At 45.6% G+C, this 23,977-nt stretch overlaps 2 protein-coding genes across 10 annotated transcripts in view; one reads left to right on the top strand and one right to left on the bottom strand.

Annotated features, from left to right (window-relative positions):
• Positions 1 to 15,175, bottom strand: part of RECK (reversion inducing cysteine rich protein with kazal motifs) — an 84,454-nt gene extending 69,279 nt beyond the window's left edge. The window contains exon 1 of one of the 4 annotated variants that reach the window (XM_070079038.1): positions 15,006 to 15,175. Coding sequence is in view for 2 of the 4 variants with exons in the window: in XM_051851340.2 (XP_051707300.1) it covers positions 15,006 to 15,105 (100 nt within the window). In the remaining 2 variants the exon portion in view is untranslated. 4 annotated transcript variants of the gene reach the window in all.
• A 190-nt stretch (positions 15,176 to 15,365) lies between these two features.
• Positions 15,366 to 23,977, top strand: part of LOC108175373 (olfactory receptor 13C7) — a 37,550-nt gene continuing 28,938 nt past the window's right edge. For 3 of the 6 annotated variants that reach the window (XR_011380931.1, XR_011380929.1, XM_070054314.1), the window contains exon 1: positions 15,366 to 15,621. The gene's annotated coding sequence lies outside the window, so the exon portion shown is untranslated. Of the gene's footprint in view, positions 16,138 to 23,977 lie in introns of all 6 variants that reach the window. The other 3 variants (XR_001792439.3, XM_070054304.1, XM_051856749.2) reach the window with 2 other exon arrangements.

Here is a 23,977-nt window from a genome sequence, read left to right as displayed (position 1 = left end):
GATCCAAATTTGGAATTTGGAAATAATTAGCATAAAAGAGATATATGGAAATGAATGGCATTGCCTAGCAAGTTTCTAGTAAGAGGTGAACAGCACCAGAATATAAAGAACAGCAACATCTGAGACATGGGAAGAAACAAGGAAAGTGACTGAGATGAATAATCAGAGACACAGGTCAACTACAAGACAGCTGCATTATGGGAGAGAGAGGGAGTAATGTCATATGCCATAAGAGTGAAGTTAGATTGAAGACCAAAAAAGGAAACACATTTACTAACTAGAAGGCTACTTGATAGCCTTCACAGTATTTTCTGTGGACTGGTAAAAGTGAATGATATTAAGGAGTCTACCAGAGGTGAGGAAATAGAGACAGACAATAAATACAGACTCTCAAGAAGTCTGGTTTTGGCTTGGCCCAGTCCTGGCCATTACAGCCATCTGGGGAATGAACCAGCAGATGGAAGCGCTCTCGCTCGCTCTCTCGCTCTCTCTCTCTCTCCCCCTCTCTATATAACTCTTTCAAATAAAGTAAACAAATCTTTTTAAAAAGGAAAGAAATGAAAAGAATTTCAGATGTGAGACAGTAGCATTAAGCAAGGAAGCAAAGTTTAATGAACTGAATAGGCCTGGCAGGTCAGATGGGTTTCTTAGTAAAAAACTGAGCCCCATCTGCATTCAGATTGGGGTTTATGAGCATAGGGTCCACTTTTTCCCATTTTTCTTTTTCTTCTCCTTTCTTCTGGAGAGAGGATTTTTTAAAAAATTTATTTATTTATTTGAAAGTCAGAGTTACACAGAGAGCAAAGGAGAGACAGAAAGAGAGAGAGAGAAAGGTCTTCCATCCGCTGGTTCACTCCCCAGATGACGGCAACAGCCAGAGCTGAGCTGATCCGAAGCCAGGAACCAGGAGCTTCTTCCAGGTTTCCCACATGGGTGTAGGGGCCAAGGACTTGGGCCACCTTCTACTGCTTTCCCAGGTCGTAGCAGAGTGCTGGATCATAAGTGGAGCAGCCAGGTCTTAGACAGGTGCCCACATGGGATGCTGGCACTGCAAGTAGCGGCTTTACCTGCTATGCCACAGTGCCCGCCCAGGAGAAAGGATTTAATAGGTGTGAAATTCTTCCCAAGGTTTTAATACCCAATGTTACCAGATTGGGAAGTCCTCTTGGCTCCAGCAGAGTTTTCCTAGGGTATCTCTAATGGGTTAAGGCTGGACCCACTTACAAAGTAACAGGGGTATGGGCAGGTCTTTGATGTTTCAAATGCTGAGCTGTTTTCTGGGTATGCTTCTAAGGATGCTTAAAAAGATACTTTTTGTCTTTTCCCTTCAGCCTTTCTCACACAGATAGGCTAATGTCTATCCTCCTAACTAAAAAGGTGGGATGATCAGAAATTCAGTTTTAGATATAATTTTGAGATGCTCATTAGATTTTTAAGGGACATATTAAATAGATAGGTAGATACATGTGTCAGGAAAAGACCCTGAACTGGGAATGTAAATTTGGGAATCACATTATGTGACTTTTGAGTGATGAAGCTTAAAGGCATATCAGCATCTGAGATGAGAACTCAGCTCCACTCCATCCTTTAGAGATGGGAGACTGTGGCCAATGTATGAGAAGAGAACTTATAGACACAGGAGAATTTTTTCTTTCTTTTAAGATTTATTTTATTTATTTGAAAGGCAGAGTTACAAAGAGAAAGCAGACAGAGAGAGATCTTCCATCCACTGGTTCACTCCTCAAATGGCCACAATAATTAGGGCTGGGTCAGGCCAAAGCCAGGAGTCAGGAGCTTCCTCTGGGTCTCCCACACACGTGCAAGCGCCCAGGAACATGGGCCATCCTCTGCTGCTTTCCCAGGTGCATTATCAGGGATTTGGATTGGAAGTGGAGCAGCCAGGACTCGAACCGGCACCCATATGGGACACTGGTGCTGCAGGCTGCTGTTTAACCCTCTACACCACAATACCAGCCCCCAGATAGATTTTTTTTTTTTTTTTGACAGGCAGAGTGGACAGTGAGAGAGAGAGAGACAGAGAGAAAGGTCTTCCTTTGCCGTTGGTTCACCCTCCAATGGCCGCCGCGGCCCGCGCGCTGCGGCTGGCGCACCGCGCTGATCTGATGGCAGGAGCCAGGAGCCAGGTGCTTTTCCTGGTCTCCCATGGGGTGCAGGGCCCAAGCACTTGGGCCATCCTCCACTGCACTCCCTGGCCACAGCAGAGGGCTGGCCTGGAAGAGGGGCAACCGGGACAGAATCCGGCGCCCCGACCGGGACTAGAACCCGGTGTGCCGGCGCCGCTAGGCGGAGGATTAGCCTAGTGAGCTGCGGCGCCGGCCCAGATAGATTCTTAATAGTAGAAGGACAAGGGTCTTCAAGGAAGAATCATGAATCGCAAGACTCACCAGTTCAGGCTGCATCAGCCAAAGTCCCCCAGACTACCAGGGACCTGTTTGAGCACTCGATTAACTTCCCTAGGTAAAACAAGTTACTCTGGCTCTGACCTCTGAGGACCTCAATCCAAGGGTTTCAGTTTCAAGTTTATTAGCATATCAAGACCCAAAAGGTGATTCTGGCAGCTGCTCCCTGAGTGGCCAGTATCCAGTACTAGAAGTTTTTCACCTTTTTGCTTATATAGCCACCAGTCAGAGAACATTCCCCTTTTAAAAACATATAAAAACCTTAGACACAACCTCTTTTGGCAACCCTTTTGGGGCCGCTACCAGGGCTGCCAGGAGCTTGCTTTTCTTTTCTCTTAATAAACTTCCTTCTTGTTGCTCACACTCCTTGTCTATGTGTCTAATTCTTCATGGTCGTGAGACAAAAAACCTAATGGACGGAAAGAGCTGTAACATTTCTAAAAATTTAGCAGAAAGAAAAGTTTGCAACAGAACTAAGAGAAAGAATGGTATCTATGTGTCACCTAAATAAAATGTTTCAAGAAGGAGGCATTAACTGTGTTAGATGTTACTGTCAAATAATGAGGATTTCAGCTTGATCGTAGTGTTTCCCTGAATTTTATGAGTCACTCTGGTGAATTATTGAACCTGAGGGTGTCATGGAAGCCTTGAATTTATAGACAGTTGGTTAAAAATGTGGATGGCCTGGGTGCGCTTGAAGGGAGGATGGTGTCTGCAGTAAGGGCAGTCTTGCTGAAGACCATGCTCTTTAGCATGTGGACTCTGAGTGACTCTGGGTGCTCAATGGCAGAAGTAAGTGCAGTGAAACAAAACACACAGAAATGAGGTAGTTTCCAGAAAGGAATGTGGGTTGAGGAAGAGGCTTTGTATTAGGGATAGGGATTACAATAGCAAACAAAAGTGATGCTCTCTGACTTCAGTTTGGTGGTAGGACAAAATCTAGACAAGAGGAAAAGATTTAAGAACACTGATAAACTAAGAGGGAAGCTGATAGTGTCTTTTTTTTTTTTTTTTTTTTTTGACAGGCAGAGTGGACAGTGAGAGAGACAGAGAGAAAGGTCTTCCTTTTCCGTTGGTTCACCCTCCAATGGCCGCCGCGGCCGGCGCGCTGCGGCCAGCGCACCGCGCTGATCCGATGGCAGGAGCCAGGATCCAGGTGCTTTTCCTGGTCTCCCATGGGGTGCAGGGCCCAAGCACCTGGGCCATCCTCCACTGCACTCCCTGGCCACAGCAGAGAGCTGGCCTGGAAGAGGGGCAACCGGGACAGAATCCGGCGCCCCAACCGGGACTAGAACCCGGTGTGCCGGCGCCGCTAGGCGGAGGATTAGCCTACTGAGCCACGGCGCCGGCCCGCTGATAGTGTCTTATTTTCTCAATGAAATAATGATTCAGTACAAAAAAAATAGAGTTGAGATACAATTGAGGGCTTGAGCAAAAACTGTAAAAGTCTGCAACTGCCACTCTGGAGAACAGAGAAAGTAAGTAACTACAGATGTGTTTCTTAACCTTGCACTCAAAGAAAAATCATTTCACATGAGTTATTAGTATCTGCACCTCAAAAGAAAATGTTTCACATTCAAATAAATTGGGAAATAAAGGACTAAACACTTCTTTGTTGCAGGACCTTGTGAAGCTGTAAGTACATTAAGGTGCATTATTAACCTCCTAAAGAAGGATCGACTACACAGACTTCTTAAAGTACAGAATTTTTTATGACTTTATTAACATTTCAGGACGACAATTTGAGAAATATCAAATTAGAAAGAAGGAAAAGGCTGCTAAGTGGCATTATGGGCCCAAAGGAGTTGATAAATTGGCTACAGAGATTATCAGCAGAGACCTGTAAGTGTTATACAGTATTAATGACTGGGAAAACGATGTAGCTGGATTGATCAGGAGTCATCTAAGACTGGCAAGTCAAAATAGACAAGGGGTGAAAATATTACATTTTAGACACCTACATCTGGTACAATGGTTTAAAAATATTTTTAGGGGTTGGTGTTGGGCAAGTGGGTTAAGCTGCTGTCTGCAATACTAGCATCCCGTATCGGAGCAGCAGTTCGAGTCCTGGCTGCTCTGTTTCTGATACAGCTCCCTGCTAACGCATCTGGGAAGGGAACAGAATATGACTGAAGTACCTAGGCTCCTAGCACCCATGGGAGGACCCAGATGGAGCTCCTGGCTCCTGGCTTCAGCTTGGCCCAGCCCAGCCACTGTGGCTATTTGGGGGAGTAAACCAGCAGATAGAAGATATTCTCCTTCTCTCTCTCCGTCTCCCTCCCTCCCTCCACCTTTCAAATAAATAAACATATCTTTAAAAATGTTTTTTAAAATATGTATTAACCTACACTCATTTAAGTGTGAATATATAAGAGTATTTCAAACTGTTCATGAAAAAGGTACATATATTCATAGGGTCTCTACCTATACAACATTAGCAACAAGTGCTCAGTGATTCTCAAAGAGGCACATTCTATCTTTAGCATTAAGAAAGACTATCTTTTTATTTTTTTAAATTTTTAAAAATTTATTTTATTTATTTGAGAAGTAGAGTTACAGACAGAAAGAGGGAGAGACAGAGAGACAGCTCTTTCATCCGCTGGTTCACTCCTCAAATGGTTGCATCGGCTGAAGCCGAACTGATCCGAAGCCAGGAGCTTCTTCTGGGTCTCCCACGCAGAAACTGGGGCTCAAGCACTTGGACCCTCTTCCACTGCTTTCCCAGGCTATAAGCAGAGAGCTGGACTGGAAGAGGAGCAGCCGGGACACGAACTGGTGCCCATATGGGATGCTGGACCACATGCAGAGGCTTAGACTACTGTACCACAGTGCCAGCCCCTAAGCTTTTATCTTTACACCTCCATATAAACTTATTATTTAATTCCATTTTTCCATGAACTTTTTGAAGTACCTTCATATATGTATACATGCAACACAATTCTCTATTCAAATGAAATATATATATATAATTTCAGCATATGGATTAGACAAAAGCAGAGCTTTTTAAATTAAAAGTAGGATTGGTATTAGAGAGAAACGAATGAACAAATGAATAAAAGAATAAAAAATCCTTAGATCTTACAATCAAGGCTTTTAAGTCTGAAACTAGAAATCCTTTCTCCATAAAATAATGACAAGGTTAATCATATTATTGGTGTTATTACTATAGTTTGGTTTCATAAAGGACTATTGCAGAGTTGGCTCCCTAATACTATTTCTTTTTTCTTTTTTTTCTTTTTTTAATTTGACAGGTAGAGTTATAGACAGTGAGAGAGAGAGACAGAGAGAAAGGTCTTCCTTCCGTTGGTTCACGGTTCACTCCCCAAATGGCTGCCATGGTCGGTGCTGCGCTGGTCCGAAGCCAGGAGCCAGGAGCCTCCTCCCGGTCTCCCATGCAGATGCAGGGACCCAACCACCTGGGCCATCCTCCACTGCCCTCCAGGGCCACAGCAGAGAGCTGGACTGGAGAGGAGCTACTGGGATTAGAACCAGTGCCCATAAGAGATGCCGGTGCCGCAGGCAGAGGATTAACCTAGTGCACCACTGCGCCGGCCCCTCCCTAATACTATTTCTATGAGGAAAAAGTGCCTTGAAGTTCTAAATATGGTCTGAAGAATTTAAAAACATTTTACTAAGTTTCAGAAGGAAAAAAAAAAAGAGGCCTTGATAAAAAGCGGCTTGTACTGTTATACTTTCTTTTTTTAAAAAAAGATTTATTTATTTGAAAGAGTTACAGAGAGAGGTAGAGACACAGAGAGAGGTCTTCCAACTGCTGGTTCACTCCCCAGATGGCTGCAATGGCTGGAGCTGAGCTGATCCGAAGCCAGGAGCCAGAGCTTCTTCTAGGTCTCCCACACGGGTGCAGGGGCCCAAGGACTTGGGTCTTCTTCTACTGCTTTCCCAGGCCACAGCAGAGAGCTGGATCGGAAGAGGAGCAGCCAGGACTAGAACCGGCACCCATATGGGATGCCGGCGCTTCAGGCCAGGGCTTTAACTTACTGCGCCACAGTGCGGCCCCTGTTTATGCTTTATAAGAAGCTCCAATTCAAGGGAGGGCCCAAGCACTTAAGAAGCTTTCTCACAGCACCTCTATCCTCCCTTTCAGTGCTATACCACCTACCCCCATCTCCGAAGACTCTGTTAAGGCCCCACCCTCATTAGAATGGGAGGGCAGGCAGGAAAAAGACTCTCCTGTGTGATACCGACATGCTCCTTTGAAGTGCTCTGGAAGCTGGCACTTTCTACTGTCCTCAACACAAGGGTCACAGGAGGCAGAAAAGCCAGCTGATCGTGAGCACAGATAATTCCAGATAACATATGGTCTCAATAAACACAGGCTTAGCAAAAAGCAAAGAAATCAGGCAGACAGGAGTCTGATTTGGGTCTAGAATTTTTGAAAAACAATTTCTTAGTACAAAGTTCTATTTAAAACAGAATCACAAACACATTATAATTAAAACTACAATAACAGGTTTTATTTAAAAATATAAGCATAAAAACCCATTTTTTTATTTAATGGCAAAGCTCAAACTTCTAGTAGAATGACCACCAAAGTTAAAATACTGTTTTTTCATTATGTAAAACCTCAAACATTTAATGATCTATACTTCTACTGTCCTGCCACAATCTTTGTTGACATGCTGGCATATTTTCTTCTAGTCTGTCCAAAAGCCTTTTCTGCTGTTTTTGACAAAATGGGATGAAAGAGGAAGCCTGAAGTCTTTTGGTAACAACTCCTATCTTCTTCCCCTCAACCAAGCATTCCTCTGTAACAGCACACATCCACCCTGGAGAGGACTGCCACCCCTCACACACAGGCTAGGGACCTTTACTTCATCTTATTTCTGCACTACAGGCTCATCCTTTGCCATGACTGTACTAGTACACAATTTTCCTTTTTTGAAATAATAAAAACTTATTAGAATCTTCAACACTGTATATTTTCAAGAAATAAATATCCACAAATAGGCGTCTACGCATATGGGTTTATTAAGGACGGGGGAGAGGAATTCAAATGCAATTAATGTAATTAAAGTTCTTTTTCTTTTTTAGAGCAACTATAGTGGACTAATTGGGTCATTCAGCTATGACAGTGTAAAAACTAAGGCCTGCTTTTATAAGACAATACATTCTAGAAATATTTTGTTTTCATAATTTCATTATAATGTGTTCTTCAAGAAAAACAGTTTAAAACTGTTTATTTTCAGAAGATGGACTGAGTAACGGTAAAATAATTCAAAAGACACTTATTAAAAACACACAGATTAAGTGATCCTGCATTCTTATTCCAAGAGCCTGTGATTATACAACTATTAAAAATAAAAAATTGATTACTAAAGGCCCTGTTTTCTAGGTTTAAGAAGAAACTAGTGTAGCCTTGAAATATGCAAGCAAAATCATACAATAATTTGAAACATCAAGGTCTGGCTGCTGGTTTTGGCCACATGTGTACTAAAGATAGGCAACTTAGCAGGAAGCACATGCTCCAGCCACATGCAGAAAAATGCAACTTCTAAGACCAAGTAGTATTTAAAAAACAAGTACACACCCTAATCTAAAAATAAGTAATATCCATAGAATTATAGGACTTTTGAAGTTAAAAGGGATTTTTGCCCCAGAAGCCTCCCAGAAGCTATAATTCAAATTGGTTAATGAAAAGCTATTCTTTTTTTTTTTCTTAAAAAAAATTCCCTCTAATTAATGTTTTCCTAACGAATTCCTAAAACAGAACACACCCACGGATATCTACTTTCCACCCTACTGAAGTAGAAAACTAAATCTGAGCTGATACTGGAAAAAGGTCATTCTAAATAAAAAGATACACTATTTTACAAATCTGTTATTTTTATTATTCACATGAACTCTTATTTTATACTTACTTACTTATTTATTTTCATTTTACATGAAAGGCAGGGAGACATTCAAAGAGAACTTTCATCTGCTGGTTCATTCCCCCAATGCCCACAACAGCTAGGAGCCCCAGACTCCATCCAGTTCTCCCATGCAGGAGGCAGGAACCTGAGCACCTGAGCTATCACCTATGGCTTCCCAGGATGCCCATTAGCAGGAAGCTAGACTGGAAGTGGAATAGGCAGAACTCGAACGAGGCACTCCATTATGGGATGTGGGCATCCTTCCAAGCAGCAATTTTAACCACTACACCAAACATCTGGCTCATGAAATCTTATTTTTAATCAACTTTTTATTTTCCAAAGAACTTGGAATATGATAATTACTCTAAATATGTTTAAATGACAACTGCTACTTTAACTTACACACACAATTGTTACATTTATCCCTAAATATATGTATGTATGTATATATCTATATAAAATATATCAGCCAAAGAAGGCCAAATAGTAAAATGAATACCCATATACCTATCTGGACTTCCTACACCCAGATTTCCATGAGATTTCCTCTTAGATGCTACATAACCAGCTCCCTGGTTTGGGTTACTTTGGTTCCTTTCCCTTGGAATCAAAAAGAGCCTTAACTCAGACATTCAGTATCGGGAAACAACTAAAGCAAATTACTCCTCTGAAGTTCCCTCCTAGATACCAGTGTTCTTGGACAATTCTCTTCCCCGACTCCCACCTATAAACCAGGGATCTCGAGTATGAACATCTGGCTCCCGACAATAACTGCGCATCCCATGGTCAGAATGCGTCTCTTAATACTACACTCTTCTTACAGCCCGCTTCATGTGACCTACGTGTTTTATAGCATCCATGAGATTGTGTGCTACACACTTCATGCAATCACATGATTTTTCCTCAAATATATTCTTCAAATTTAGGATATAAATGGATATGTGTGAGTGTAACCACATACAAGTAATGCAAATATATATATAAGTGGTATTTAAATGTTTGAATTTCCCACTGAACTATAAGTCCCCTGAATGCAGGGATCATATCTGTTTTTCCTTCCTGCTTTATACCTTATGTGTTACAGTGTTTGGCATGATGAACAGCTTAACATATATTTGCTGAATGGATTACTGACAGGGATGAAATCTGGTTTAAAAGGCAGTGGACCTGGGGCAGATACTCCTAACATCCATCTTAAACATATACTAAAATGGAACTTCTGATTCTTTCCTTGCCTCACCTGCCAACTCTCCTCCAACTTGCTCCTCTTCCCTACCTCCCCATCATCCCTACCTCAGTAAATGGCACTGATTTTTACTAAGTTGCTCAAGATAAAAAGAAATTGGGGGGGCTGACGCTGTGGTGCAACAGGTTAAGCCCTGGCCTGAAGTGCCAGCATCCCCTATGGGCGCCGGTTCAAGTCCCGGCTGCTCCTCTTCCGATCCAGCTCTCTGCTATGCCCTGGGATAGCAGTAGAAGATGGCCCAAGTCCTTGGGCCCCTGCACCCGTGTGGGAGACCCGGAAGAAGCTCTGGCTCCTGGCTTTGGATCAGCACAGTTCCGGCTGTTGCTGCCATCTGGGGAGTGAAACAGCAGATGGAGGACCTCTCTCTGTCTCTACCTCTCTCTGTAACTTTGTCTCTCAAATAAATAAAATAAATCTTAAAAAAAAAAAAAAAGAATTCAGTCCAGTACTGAGGCATAGAAGTTAAGCCTCTGCCTGCAGGGTTGGCATCCCATATGGGTGCCTGTTCAAGTCCCAGCTGCTCACCTTCAGAGCTAACTTCCTGCTAATGTGCCTGGGAAAGCAGTGGAAGATGGCCCAAGTGTCGCTCCCCCATTCGCGGAGGAACGACACAGGACCCTGCACTGTTCTTTCATCTGCTCAGCCCTTCCCGGGTTTGTTGCTGGTCCTTCCCGGGTTGGCTGCCGACCCCTCCACCTCCGTGGAGGGGCGGTACCCCCTGCCACATTCCCCACTTCCGTGGAGGAGCGGCACACCGCCGGCCGGCTCTCTCGGGGGCTGCTCAGGTGTTCCTTCAGATGTTCCTGGTGCATGTTGTCTCTCTCCTCCTTTATAGTCCTCTTCCGCCAATCCCAACTCTGCTACCCACACACCTAACACGCTGCTCTCCTCCAATCAGGAGCAGGATCAGCTCCTGCAGCTCATCAGTCAAACTGGCGAGAGACAGCTGTGTAGAAGTTTACTCCTCCCCAGCGCCATATTGTGGGAGAGCAGATGCATAGAATAAGTCTTAATTCCAGTAACTTAGTCTAGTCTCAGTTGTTCCCCACACCCAAGTATTTGGGCTCCTGCACTCACGTAGGAGACTTGGAAGAAGCTCTTGGCTCCTGGTTTTGGCCTGGCCCAGCCCTGGCTGTTGCTGCATTTGGGGAATGAATCAGCAGATGGAAAATCAATCTCTCGCTGTCTCCCTCCTTTGTATTTCTGACTTTCAAATGATAATTTTTTTTTTTTGACAGGCAGAGTGGACAGTGAGAGAGAGAGACAGAGAGAAAGGTCTTCCTTTTCTGTTGGTTCACCCCCCAAATGGCCGCTGTGGCTGGCACACCGCACTGATCCGAAGCCAGGAGCCAGGTGCTTATCCTGGTCTCCCATGTGGGTGCAGGGCCGAAGGACTTGGGCCATCCTCCACTGCACTCCTGGGCCACGGCAGAGAGCTGGACTGGAAGAGGAGCAACCAGGACAGAATCCAGCGTCCTGACTGGGACTAGAACCCGGTGTGCCGGAGCCGCAGGCAGAGGATTAGCCTATTGAGCCGTGGCTCCAGCCAATAAATAAATATTAAAAAAGAAAAAAAAAAAGAACAAGAACCTACAAGTGATTTTTAACTCCTCCATCCTCACTTCTCACATCCAATCCATCTGTAACACTTGCATTTTATTTTTATTTTTATTTTATTTGGCAGATAGAGTTAGTGAGAGAGACAGACAGAGAGAAAGGTCTTCCTTCCATTGGTTCACCCCCGAAATGGCCACTACGGCTGGAGCTACGCCGATCCAAAGCCAGGAGCCAGGTGCTTCCTCCTGGTCTCCCATGCGGGTGCAGGGCCCAAGCACTTGGGCCATCCTCCACTGCCCTCCCGGGCCACATCAGAGAGCTGCAGTGGAAGAGGAGCAACCGGGACTAGAACCTGGCATCCATATGGGATGCCGGCGCCACAGGCGGAGGATTAACCAAGTGAGCCACGGCACCGGCCCCCTGCATTTTTCATCTCTGTCTCTCCCATAACTGTACTCTCAGTCCTCAGCATCTGCTGCTTGGACTACTGCAGCAGCCTTCTAGTCACTGTACTCTTGCTCTTGCTCCCTACAATTTTTTTTTCATTAAGCAGTGATCTAAAATTTATCAAATTATACCTCCTTTACTTAAAAACTATTGGTTCTATCTGCACACAGAATAAAATCTACAATCCTTATGTGGCTTCTTGCAAGGCTCAGCACCAGCTACCAGCTAGCTCTAGCCTATTCTCTTTCTCACTCTGTTCCTTATATCTTAAACCTTCTGCGCTTCCTGAATCCCACCTCTGTCTTTCATAAGGATCTCACCATCTCCACCTTCAGTCTCAACTCTAAACTTTACCATGTCACTAAGCACACAAATATCAGCTCTGTAAAGATGCATTCCGCCTGCACTCACACAGTTCTGTTACCATCTGTTTTAGTTCCTTCACAGCATACTTAACCACACAAAGAAAAATTTTATTTATTGTTTATTTCCCCTCCTCTAGAATGTAAGCCCGTGGAGAGCAGAATCTCTGCAGCTAGACCAGTGCCTGACACACAAGTAGGCTCTCAGTCTTGTTTTGTTTTTAATAAATAAACACTACAGCATCTGTTTTACTTTTTATAAAAACTATAATCATAATAATACATGAACTCACTTTCTTGACATCTTCCCTCCTTCTCCTAGAAGTGACATCCAGTGAAAAGTATCACCAACGAAAGACTGCTTAAATCTATGACTGCAAGCCAGGAACTTTTATCAGTATACCAAAATAAAACATCATATGCGGTCTATCACCAGTCCTAGCTCTTTCTACAGTGGGAGTCAAGATATTTCTTTGGGAAGACAATCTGCTTCTTATTACTTTCTTTCAGATAGGCGTTTATGTCTCTAACTTAAAATTCATTCCATTCTTTTCAGGATTCTAGGCTGACTATTACATAAGTCCTTAAATGTCAACCTGCTGAAATCAGGCCCTTAATGTTACAGCTTCCTCTCATTTGTACTATTACATAGCATCTTAAACAGAAACAGAGCTATTATCAGGTGCCATGACACGTGAATCCTGGAACTGAGATAGGGTCCCGTCTCATACTCCAGAGAGATAATCACTGAGCCGTTTATATCATTCCCTCATCACCATCCCCCACAAACAGGAACAGTCAGGGCGCATGAGACTAGGAAAGCCATACGTAGACCATCATCGGTGACCATACGTCATCGGTGACCAGTGGAGTCTTACACCAGTAAACACAGAAGTTCCCAAGCTTAATGGGGGTAAGGAGAGGGGGAAGCAGCAATACAAGTCAGCCCTTCACTGAAATACAATTAATAATTGTGTTCTTAATCTCTGTTTAGGATAGAACATTTTCTGTACTTTCTACAAACCCACAGTGGAAGTCTTTGTCCATTATATTATTCAATGTCTTTTATATAGGAACCAGGCAATATATGCTTCCTAGAATTCAGTACAAGGAACAAGTCTCACTTTCAGATCAAACTTTGAACTTTTTCTTTTTATCAGATAGTATAAACCATGTGCTGTCTTGGAGTTTCAGAGATAGAAGGGTCATCAGCCCAGATCTGGCCACTGCGGCCATTTGGGGAGTGAGCCATTGGAAGGAAGACCGCTCTCTCTCTCTGCCTCCCTGTAACTCTGCCTTTCAAATAAGTATTTTAAAATGAAAAAAGAAATTCACCCTTTTAAGGCACACAATTGAGGTGTTTTTAGTATATTCAGAGTTGTACAACCATCAGTTTATGTAATTTTAGAACATTTTTATCAACTCCCACCAAAAAATAAACCAGTAACAGCAGAAATCTTCTGTCTGCTGGTTCATTCCCCAAATGGCCACAATGACTGGAGCTGGGCCAGTCTGAAACCAAGAGCCAGGAGCTTCCTCTGTGTCTCCTACATGGGTGCAGAGGCCCAAGTACCTCAGCCATCTTCTGTCGCATTCCGAGGAGCATTAGCAGGGAGCTGGATCAGAAGCAGAACAGCCAGGACAGCGGCTTTACCAGCTATGCCACAGCTCTGGCCCTAATATATTTTGTGAATTTATGAGATGCAGTACCATGAGCAGTATATATGTATATAGTAACTAACATTCAGTGCTCTCTGTGCTAAATGCTGTACCATGCTAAATGTTATAAGTGTATTAGCTCAATTAAATCCTACAATAAAATCTGAAAGACACCATATATAATAAATGTTATATATTTGCTATTAAAGCACCAAAAGATGAAAGTTCAGTAATTTGCTCAAGTGTCTTAACCACACCACTCTAATACATCCCTCAGAATCAACCAGCTATGGGATAAGAATAAACAATTAGTATTCCATGGCCCATAATTTTGTAAATGGTCTAGTTCAATCTCTTTCACCTGTAAGAAAGATAAGCTGATTTAGCCAAGAGTACCCACAGCATTCTCTTTTTTTCCTTTGGCTTCTGAGCTTATTTACAGCTAAAACTTGAACCCAATTATAATGAACCGTCTTATCACAGGTTCCCGACACGATGTTCTTCTTTCTCTAAATGCATTCATTGTTTACATCTTGAGCTGTCTCAAAACCTTGGGATTGACTTTGCTTTTCCCAGGTGTCTCTCCTGTAAGCGCCGCACCGTCTCCACCACTCTTGCAAGCACAAATCCCAGCCATCCTTTAAGGTCCAGCAGAGAGTTAGGAGGAATCCGCTCCCCCCAGCCTCGGTGGGTGTCATCTCTGTCCTGCGCGCGCCCTGCCTCTCCCCTGGACATCTGCTACCTGAAACTCCTGCTGCAGCCCAGCAGCCAGGGAGCTCCTGGAAGGCAGGAGTTGGCAGGGACGCTGAAAGCCCAGAAAGTGGGAGCCAGTCTAAGAAGCACCGGACACTGCTACCCATCCTTGCTTTAATTCCTTTAGAACAAAAATAAAACTCCCCCAGCCTGCCAGCCTAGGGGGTGGGGGCAGGTTTCACCGCCAAGTGGACGTCTCCCGCCAGAGCCCAGCCCCGTCTCCAGCTCTCAGCGCACCCAACAGCGGGCGAGCCTGGCTTCTCAGACCCAGCAAGGGGCCAGGAACAAGCAACAAGAATCGGCCCGGGCCGGAAGGCGGCTGCACGGCTGAATCCCCTGCGGTCCTCGCGACTGGCCCCCACCAAGGCATTTCACCCTGGGCTGACAGAGCCGGGGACCCGGCGGGGCGGGCAGGGCCGAGCGGGCAACCCATGCCCGTGGGTGACAGAGCAAGGCCTCGAACCCGGGTCACCGCTCCCAGGTTAGAAGCTCTTCCCGCCGTGAGCGAGGGTGGCGAGGTCCTCACTCGTCCCGCCTCGGCACCACCTCCCGACTGCCGAAATCTGCGACCCCGGGTCACCAGACGTGGGTCGGGTCTGGGGGCCGCGCTCACCCCCCGCCCCCTGCCCCGCGCCATCTTGGAGCGCTGAGGCGACCGCCCCGAGCCGCCGCTCCAGCGGTTACTCACCCGCACTGCCCGGGGCCAGGCCCCCTGCCACCTCCGCGACTCGCGCCACCGCCAGCAGAAGCAGCAGCGCTCCTCGCACGGAGGCCCGAACGGTCGCCATGTCCGGGCCGGGCGGGTCCGGAGCCGCGGGATGCTCGGACCCAGCCTGGTCGCCGCAAGCCGCTGGCGCCAGGCCCCGCCCCCGGCGCCTGAGGCTCTGGTGATTGGCTGCGGTGCGCGCAAGCCCCGCCCCTGGGCCGCACAGAGTTTCCAAAACCTCCCGGGGGCGGCAACGTGCCCCAGACCCCAGCTCTTTGTTGTGGCCCAGCTGTGGGTCGGCTTCTGTGGTGGTGGTGGTGGGGGGGTCCTCCAAGCCAGCTTCGTCCGTCCAAGCCAGGGTCGGAGGATGTCAGAGCCTGAAGGGGCTTTGGAAGGCCCCTGCCCGCTCCCGAGCTTCACCCCCGACCAGCTCGCCCCTCGAGGAGCAGGGCCCGAAGCAGCGGGCGTCTCTCTCACTGCCCTCAGATTCGCTCTCCACCGCCGGCCGGCGTCCGGCCGCCCTCAAGGCCCAAGGGCTCTGTCGCTGACACGGCCCCCTGACACTCAGCCCCAAAGCTGTTTGGCGCAAGTCGCCTAGGTATGTCTGTCCTGTGCTGTTGAACACCTGTCCGCAGGGAAAACTGTGTGTGTGTGTGTGTGTGTGTGTGTGTGATGTGGAGAGCCGCGAATGGCAGGCTGAGGAGTTGACTTTGAGACACTTTGAAGGCGGGTCCCCACCCAAGGCACCCCAGCGGTTACTGTCAGGAATGTTGCAGAGGGTCCGAGGGCTGCCAAAGCAAATTCATTCCTTTCTCTCTCTGAATTCCTGAATTAATGTCCCTTTCCTCTCTCCTCCCTTTTTAAAAAAAAGCGTAACTGCAGTTACAGTGTTTAAATTCCTCAATATCATTCAATACCCACTGTTCAGTTTCCTTGTTTTAGTATTTCTTTTTGCAATGTTTCAGGTTCCGGTCGCTATCCACATACTGAAGTTGGTTTATATGCCTTCTAGGTCTTCAAATCTCTTCTCCCTTTCGAGTTTATGAAAGGAAAACATGAGTGAGTTAACGATATTTCTAAAACGTTCCGACGACAACTCTAACGTGCTTAAAAGGTAAACTGAGGCACAATAAAAGTATAAAGAATTGATTTGAAAACACAGCAACTCATGAATTGGATGCTCCAAACCAGAAGTGGCTACCTGGCTCTATCTTTATGTTTAAAATAGATTTCTAGGCCGGCGCCGCGGCTCACTAGGCTAATCCTCCACCTGTGGCGCCGGCACCCCGGGTTCTAGTCCCGGTTGGGGTGCCAGATTCTGTCCCGGTTGCCCCTCTTCCAGGCCAGCTCTCTGCTGTGGCCCGGGAGGGCAGTGGAGGATGGCCCAAGTGCTTGGGCCCTGCACCCCATGGGAGACCAGGAGGAAGCACCTGGCTCCTGGCTTCGGATCAGTGTGGTGTGCCGGCCGTGACAGCCATTTGGGGGGTGAACCAACAGAAGGAAGACCTTTCTCTCTGTCTCTCTCCCTCTCACTGTCTAACTCTGCCTGTCAAAAAATAAAAATTAAAAAAAATGGTTTTCCAGAAAAAATTCACATAGTTGGGTCTTGCATTTTTTTTTCCTTTTAAATCTAATCTAACGATACCTCTCTTAATTGGAGTGCTTAGGCCATTTGGATTTAATATAATCATTGACATGGTTAGGCTTGAATCTGCTATCTTGCTATGTGTTTTCTATTTGCTCTGCTTGTTTTTTTTTTTTTTTTTAATCCATTTTGTCCCTCTTTGCCTGCCTTTATTTGGAATAATAGTGTTATTTTTATGATTTAATTTTATCTCCTCTTTTGAATATTAGACCTCTTTGTCTTAGTTTTTAGTAGTGGTTCTACAGTTTGGAGTATATACTTTATCATAGTAAAGCTTACCTTTAAATAATTGTCGCCTCATGCAAAATGTAGGAACTTGACAACTTTATGCTTCCACTTCCCCCATCCTACCTTCAGTGCTGTTGTTATACACTATGAGGAATAATGTCTGGAGCAGGCATTGTGGTAGAGAAGGCTAAACTGCCTCTTTTTTTTTTTTTTTTTTTTGAACTCTTTTTTGTTTTATTCCACCTCTCTCACTATATCCAGTAGACAATCTGTCGCCAAGGTGAATATTATTTTTCTGCTCTGAAATATCCTACAGATACAATCTGGAACCTTAAGTTAATTTTTAGCATGTTGATTACTTTTTATCTTCATGAATTCAGCAGCTTATCTTTTTCTTTTCTTTTTTTTTTATCTTTTATTTAATGAATATAAATTTCCAAAGTACGACTCATGGGTTACAATGGCTTTCCCCCCCATACCGTACCTCCCACCCACAACCCTCCCCTTTCCCACTCCCTCTCCCCTTCCATTCACATCAAGATTCATTTTCTTTTTTTTTTTTTTTTTTTTGACAGGCAGAGTGGACAGTGAGAGAGAGAGACAGAGAGAGAAAGGTCTTCCTTTGCCGCTGGTTCACCCTCCAATGGCCGCCGCTGCAGCCGGCGCACCGCGCTGATCCTGGCAGGAGCCAGGAGCCAGGTGCTTTTCCTGGTCTCCCATGGGGTGCAGGGCCCAAGCACCTGGGCCATCCTCCACTGCACTCCCTGGCCATAGCAGAGAGCTGGCCTGGAAGAGGGGCAACCGGGACAGAATCCGGCGCCCCAACCGGGACTAGAACCCGGTTTGCCGGCGCCGCAAGGTGGAGGATTAACCTATTGAGCCACGGCGCCGGCTAAGATTCATTTTCGATTATCTTAATATACAGAAGATCAGCTTAGTATACCTTAAGTAAGGATTTCAACATAAACTGCCTCTTGAAATGCCCACATTGCATACCACAGTGCTGGGTTCGAGTTCCGACTACTCTGGTTTCTGGTCCAGCTTTCTGCTAATATATCCTGGGAAATAGCAGATGATGGCTCATGTGCTTGGGTCCCTGACACCCATGAGGGAGACCCATATGGAGTTCCAGGCTCCTGGCTTTGGCTTCGCCCAGCCATGGATTTTGCGTGCATTTGGGAGTGGATCAGTGGATGGAAGAGACACCTCTCTCCCTCTCTCTCTTTCTCTCTCTCTCTGCCTTCCAAGGAGATAAAAAATAACTAAACACGGACAAAAACAAATTGAAAATGTATAGGCCGGCGCCGCAGCTCACTAGGCTAATCCTCCACCTTGCGGCGCCGGCACACCGGGTTCTAGTCCCGGTTGGGGCGCCGGATTCTGTCCCGGTTGCCCCCCTTCCAGGCCAGCTCTCTGCTGTGGCCAGGGAGTGCAGTGGAGGATGGCCCAGGTGCTTGGGCCCTGCACCCCATGGGAGACCAGGAAAAGCACCTGGCTCCTGGCTCCTGCCATCGGATCAGCGCGGTGCGCCGGCCGCGGCGGCCATTGGAGGGTGAACCAACGGTAAAGGAAGACCTTTCTCTCTGTCTCTCTCTCTCACTGTCCACTCTGCCTGTCAAAAAATAAAAAAATAAAAAAATAAAAAAAACCAAATTGAAAATGTATAAATAAAAATGTAATTTTTATTTATCCACATATTAACTGCTTATGATGCTGTTTGTTCATTTCTGTAGATCCAAATTTGTCTCTGGTATCATTTTTCTACCCCTGAACTACTTCATTTATCCTTTTCAAAATATATATATGTATATATATGTATATATGTATATATATATATTATATATATATAAGCAATAAATTCTCTTGGCTTTTATCTGAAAAACCCTTATTTTGTCTTTACTTTAGGAAATATGTGTATTGTATTAGCTTCTCATCTCTATAACTAAAGTCTTAACTACGAAGGAAGAGGATTTATTTTGGCTCACAACTTTGGAGGTTCACAGTGCAAGGCGGGATGGCCCCATTGGTCTGACATCTGATAAGTGAGGTGGATGGCAGAATCCATGCAAAGGAGGGATCAAATGATGCACCAGGAAGCAGAAAGAGAGAGAGGGAGGGAGAGAGAGAGAACCTTCATCATCTATGTTTATATGGTCTCCTTAGAGAGCCACTGTGATTGGATCCTGGGGGCTCCCCCTGACCAGCCTGATGCAATTGAATCATTCCTCAAAGGCTCTACCTTACCTTCAGATACCATAATCCGATTATGTTTCCACCTTTGGTCCATTAACCATTAACATTAACCCATCAGTCATTAACATAAGACATTGGGCAACAAGCCTTCAACATGTGAGCATTTGGGGGCACCCAAACCAATACCCAGCCCATAGCATAGTTATTTTTTTATATAGAATTCTAGATTGACATATATTTTCCCTCTCAGCTGATTTTAAAAAATCATTTATGTATTATTTTAAAGGCACAGAGAGAGAGAGAGAGAGATCTTCCAGCTCTAGGTCACTCCTCAAATCATTGCAATAAGCAGTGCTGGGCGAGGCAAAAGTCAGGGCCCAGAACTCAATCCAGGTTTCCCTTGTGGGTGGCAGGGACCCAACTGGGTTTTCATTTGCTGCCTCCCAGGGTGCTCATTAGCAGTAAGCTGAAATTGAAAGAGGAGCTGAGATACGAACTCAGGCACTCTGATGCATGTCCCAATCTGCACTGGTATGCAGATGTCCATGTCCAAGTCATGTCTTTTTTGTTTGTTTTTAAGATCTATTTAGTTATTTGAAAGGCAGAGTTACAGAGAGGCAGAGGCAGAGGCAGAGAGAGAGGAGAGGAGAGAGAGGTCTTCCATCCTCTGGTTCACTCCTAAATGGCCACAATGGCCAGAGCTGAGCTGATTGAAGCCAGGAACCAGGTCTCCCATATGGGTGCAGGGGCCCAAGGACTTGGGCCATCTTCTACCTCTTTCCCAGGGCATAGCAGAGAGCTGGATCAGAAGAGGAGCAGCTGGGTCTCCAACCGGTGCCCAAATGGGGTGCCAGCACTGCAGACGGTGGCTCTACCCATTGTGCCACAGTGCCGGCCCCTCAAGTCAGGTCTTAACTGTGCCAAACAGTAGTCACTGCCTCCATCCTTGCCTCCCTGCTTCAACTCTTTAAAGATGCTATTCAGTTATTGTCTGGTTTCCATAATTTCTAACAAAACATCTTCTATAATTCTCATCTTCGCTCTTCCATCATTCTCATCTCCACCCTTCTGTCTTTCCCCTTTTATCTGCTTTAAAATGTTTTAGTTATTTTAGTTTTTTATTTTACTCACTTTTTTTTTTTTTTTTTTTTTTTTGTAATTTGAGAAGCAGAAATAGAGTGGAAATGAGAGAGAGAGATCCCATCCACTGCTTCACTCCCCAAATGCCCATAACAGCTGGGGCTGGGCCAGGCTGAAGAGCAGGGAGCTGGGAGCTCAGTCCAGGTTTCCCATGTAGGCAGCAGGAACTCAACTATTTGAGCCATCACTGCTGCCGCTCAAAGTCTGCATTAGTAGGAACCTGAGTCAGGAGCTGTAGGCAGATGTTGAACCAGGTGTTCCAGTGTGAGTCGCAGGTGGCGTCCTACCTGCTAGGTTAAAAGTCTGCCCCTGTCATAGTCTATAAACCACTAGCTTTCAGCAGTTTGATTATGATGTGTTTTGGTGTGGCTCTTTTTGTATTTATCTTTCTTGGGGTATATTAAAATTCTGAGAATGTTCGTCTGTACTTCCACCAGATTTGGGAAATTTTGGCCATTAATTCCATTAAACATCTTCTTTGCCTCCTCTGATCGATCGCTTCTTCTGGGATTCCTGTTATACACAGTTACAGCAGTGCCCGAATCTCTGCTCAGTTTCCCCCAGCTTTTTTCCTTTCTGCTCTATTTTGGATAGTTCCTACCGCTGCGTCTTCAAATTCACTGTTCTTTTCTCTGTGATGTCTGATATGCTATTCATTCTTTTTTTTTTTTAGACTTATTTTATTTATTTGAAAGTCAGAGTTACAGGCCGGCGCCGCGGCTCACTAGGCTAATCCTCCGCCTAGTGGCGCCGGCACACCGGGTTCTAGTCCCGGTTGGGGTGCCAGATTCTGTCCCGGTTGCCCCTCTTCCAGGCCAGCTCTCTGCTGTGGCCAGGGAGTGCAGAGGAGGATGGCCCAAGTGCTTGGGCCCTGCACCCCATGGGAGACCAGGAGAAGCACCTGGCTCCTGGCTCCTGCCATCGGATCAGTGCAGTGCGCCAGCCACAGCGCGCCAGCCGTGGCGGCCATTGGAGGGTGAACCAACGGCAAAGGAAGACCTTTCTCTCTGTCTTTCTCTCTCTCACTGTCCACTCTGCCTGTCAAAAAAAAAAAAAAAAAAAAGTCAGAGTTACAGAGAGAGGTAGAGACAGAGAGAGAGGTCCTCCATTCGCTGGTTACTCCCTAAATGGCCACAACAGCTGGAGCTGTGCCCATCCAAAGGCAGGAGCCAGGAGCTTCTTCCAGGTCTCTCATGTGGGTGCAGGGGCCCAAGGACTTGGGCCATCTTCTACTGCTATTCCAGGCCATAGCAGAGAGCTGGATCGGAAGAGGAGCAGCCAGGACTAGAACTGGCTCCCAGGCGCTTCAGGCCAGGGCTTTAACCCACTGCGCCACAGCACCGGCCCCATCCGCTAAATTCTACCAGTGTGTTTTCATTTCAGGTACTACATTTTTCATCCGTAGAAGTTCCCCTGATGGCTGGTGTTGCAGCTCACTTGGCTAATCCTCCGCCTGCAGCACTGGCACCCTGGGTTCTAGTACTGGTTGGGGCTCCAGATTCTGTCCCAGTTGCTCCTCTTCCAGTCCAGCTCTCTGCTATGGCCTGGGAGTGCAGTGGAGGATGGCCCAAGTGCTTGGGCCCTGCACCCACATGGGAGACCAGGAGGAAGCACCTGGCTCCCAGCTTTGGATTGGCGCAGCACGCCGGCTGTAGCAGCCATTTGGGGGGGTGAACCAACAGAAAAGGAAGACCTTTCTCTCTGTCTCTGTCTCTCTCTAACTCTGCCTGTCAAAAAATAAATTAATTAAAAAAGAAGTTCCCCTGATGTCTTTTTACATCTTCACTTCCCTCCTATTAATTCATGTTTTCCTTTACATCCTTGAATATATGTACAGTATGCATACCAGCTGTTTCAGTGTTGTCTGCTAATCTGCTGTGTGTCTATTTGATAGATTTTTCTCCTGACTGTAACACTTTCCCTTTTTGTTTACATGTTGTAGAAAATTTGTTTTAAAGATTTATTTTATTTATTTGAAAGACAGAGTGACACAGAGAGAAAGACAAAGAGAGAAAAAGATCTCCCATCTGCTAGTTCACTCTCTAGATGGCTGCAATGACTGTGAATGGGCCAGACCAAGGCCGGGAGCCCAGACCTCCATCTGGGTGTCTCACATGGATGGCAGGGACCCAGGTCCTTGGGCCACTTTCTGTTGCTTTCCCAGGCTCATTAGCAGGGAGCTGGATCAGAAGTGGAGCAACTGGGACTCAAACCAGAGCCCATATGGAATGCCAGCTTCGCAGGCGGTGGCTTAACCCACTGCACAATGCTGGCTCCACCAGAGAAATTTTCATTGCATGCAATTCTTTGTTTCATTTTTTGAGTGCTAAAATTTTTTGTTGGGTGTTTACTCCTTTCAATTGTAATCACATTTTATTTTGATGCATAGTTAAGTTCCTGTGGATTGCTGAGATCATCAATCTGTTTCTTTGGTATGACCATATTTTCCCTTAAGTGCTTAAATAAATGTAGGACCAGTGCTTGAAAGTCTTTGTTTGATAAATGATTCTATTGACTGTTTTTTAGTCTTGATGATTGGTTATGCTGTCTCATTTCTTCATGTGATTAGAAAAGTTCCATTTTCTGCTGAACCAAGAACATGCTCCTAACGTACACTCTTAAGGCTTGGCTATCACAGCAGTGGAAAAATGGAAACTATAAAAATAGAATCAAATGGAAATTCTAGATCTAAAGATAAAGTAAGATATGTGAATTAAAAAGTCGAGACACAGGGAGGACATTTTACTTAGTAGTTAGGACACTGGGTAAGGCACTTACAGCCCATGTTGGAATATCTGGGTTTGAATCCCAGCTCCAGATCCTGATTCCAGCTCCCTGCTAATGCAGACCCTGGGAGTCATCAGGTGATGGCTCAAGTAGTTGGGTTCTCGACAAGTGGGAGAACTAGACTGAGTTCCTGGCTTATGCTTTTGGCCTGTCACAGCTGGGGCCATTGAGGACATTTGGGAAGTGAATTAGTAGATGGCAGTGCTCTCTCTCTAAGAAAGAAAGGAGGGAGGAAGGGAGGGAAGGAAGGAGATAAGAAAGAAAAGGAAGACCCATCAGAAATGGCAGAAGAAAGAATAATCAAACTTGAAACTAAATTGCTAAAATATTCAGTTTAAAGAATAGGGTCGGGGAAGGAGTTTGGAAGAATACGAACAAGTTTATAGTGACTTACGGGCTACTAGCAAGAGGCCTTATGTGTATGTAATTGGAATCCCAGGAGAGGAGAAAGGACGAGGTAGAAAAATATTGATAGAATCATAATTGAGGGACCAGCATTGTGATGTAGCAGATAAGGCTGCTGCCTGCGATGCCAGCATCCTATATGGGTGCTGGTTCTTATCCTGACTACTTCAGTTCCAATCCAGCTCCCAGCAAATGGCCTGGGAAAAGCAGCAGAAGATGGCCCAAGTGCTTGGGCCCCTGGGAGACCTGGATGAAGCTCCTGGCTCCTGACTTTGTCTGTTGCAGCCATTTGGGGAGTGAACCAGTGGCTGGACGATTTCTTTCTCTGTCTCTCCCTCTCTCTGTGTAACTCTGACTTTCAAATATAAATAAATAAATTTAAAAAATAAAAATTGGCCTTTTTACCAAGATGGCACTAAAGGTGAAAAAGGAAGCTCCTGGCCCTACCAAAACAAAACAAAGGCTTTGAAGACCAAGAAGGCAATGCTGAGAGGAAGCCACAGCCACAGAAAAGAAGATCCACACATCACCTGCTTCCATGGCCCAAGACATTACG

This window comes from Oryctolagus cuniculus, chromosome 1 (assembly GCF_964237555.1).
Source record: "Oryctolagus cuniculus chromosome 1, mOryCun1.1, whole genome shotgun sequence".
Taxonomy (NCBI): Eukaryota; Metazoa; Chordata; class Mammalia; order Lagomorpha; family Leporidae; genus Oryctolagus; species Oryctolagus cuniculus.
This window is presented reverse-complemented; position numbering and strand designations above follow the sequence as displayed.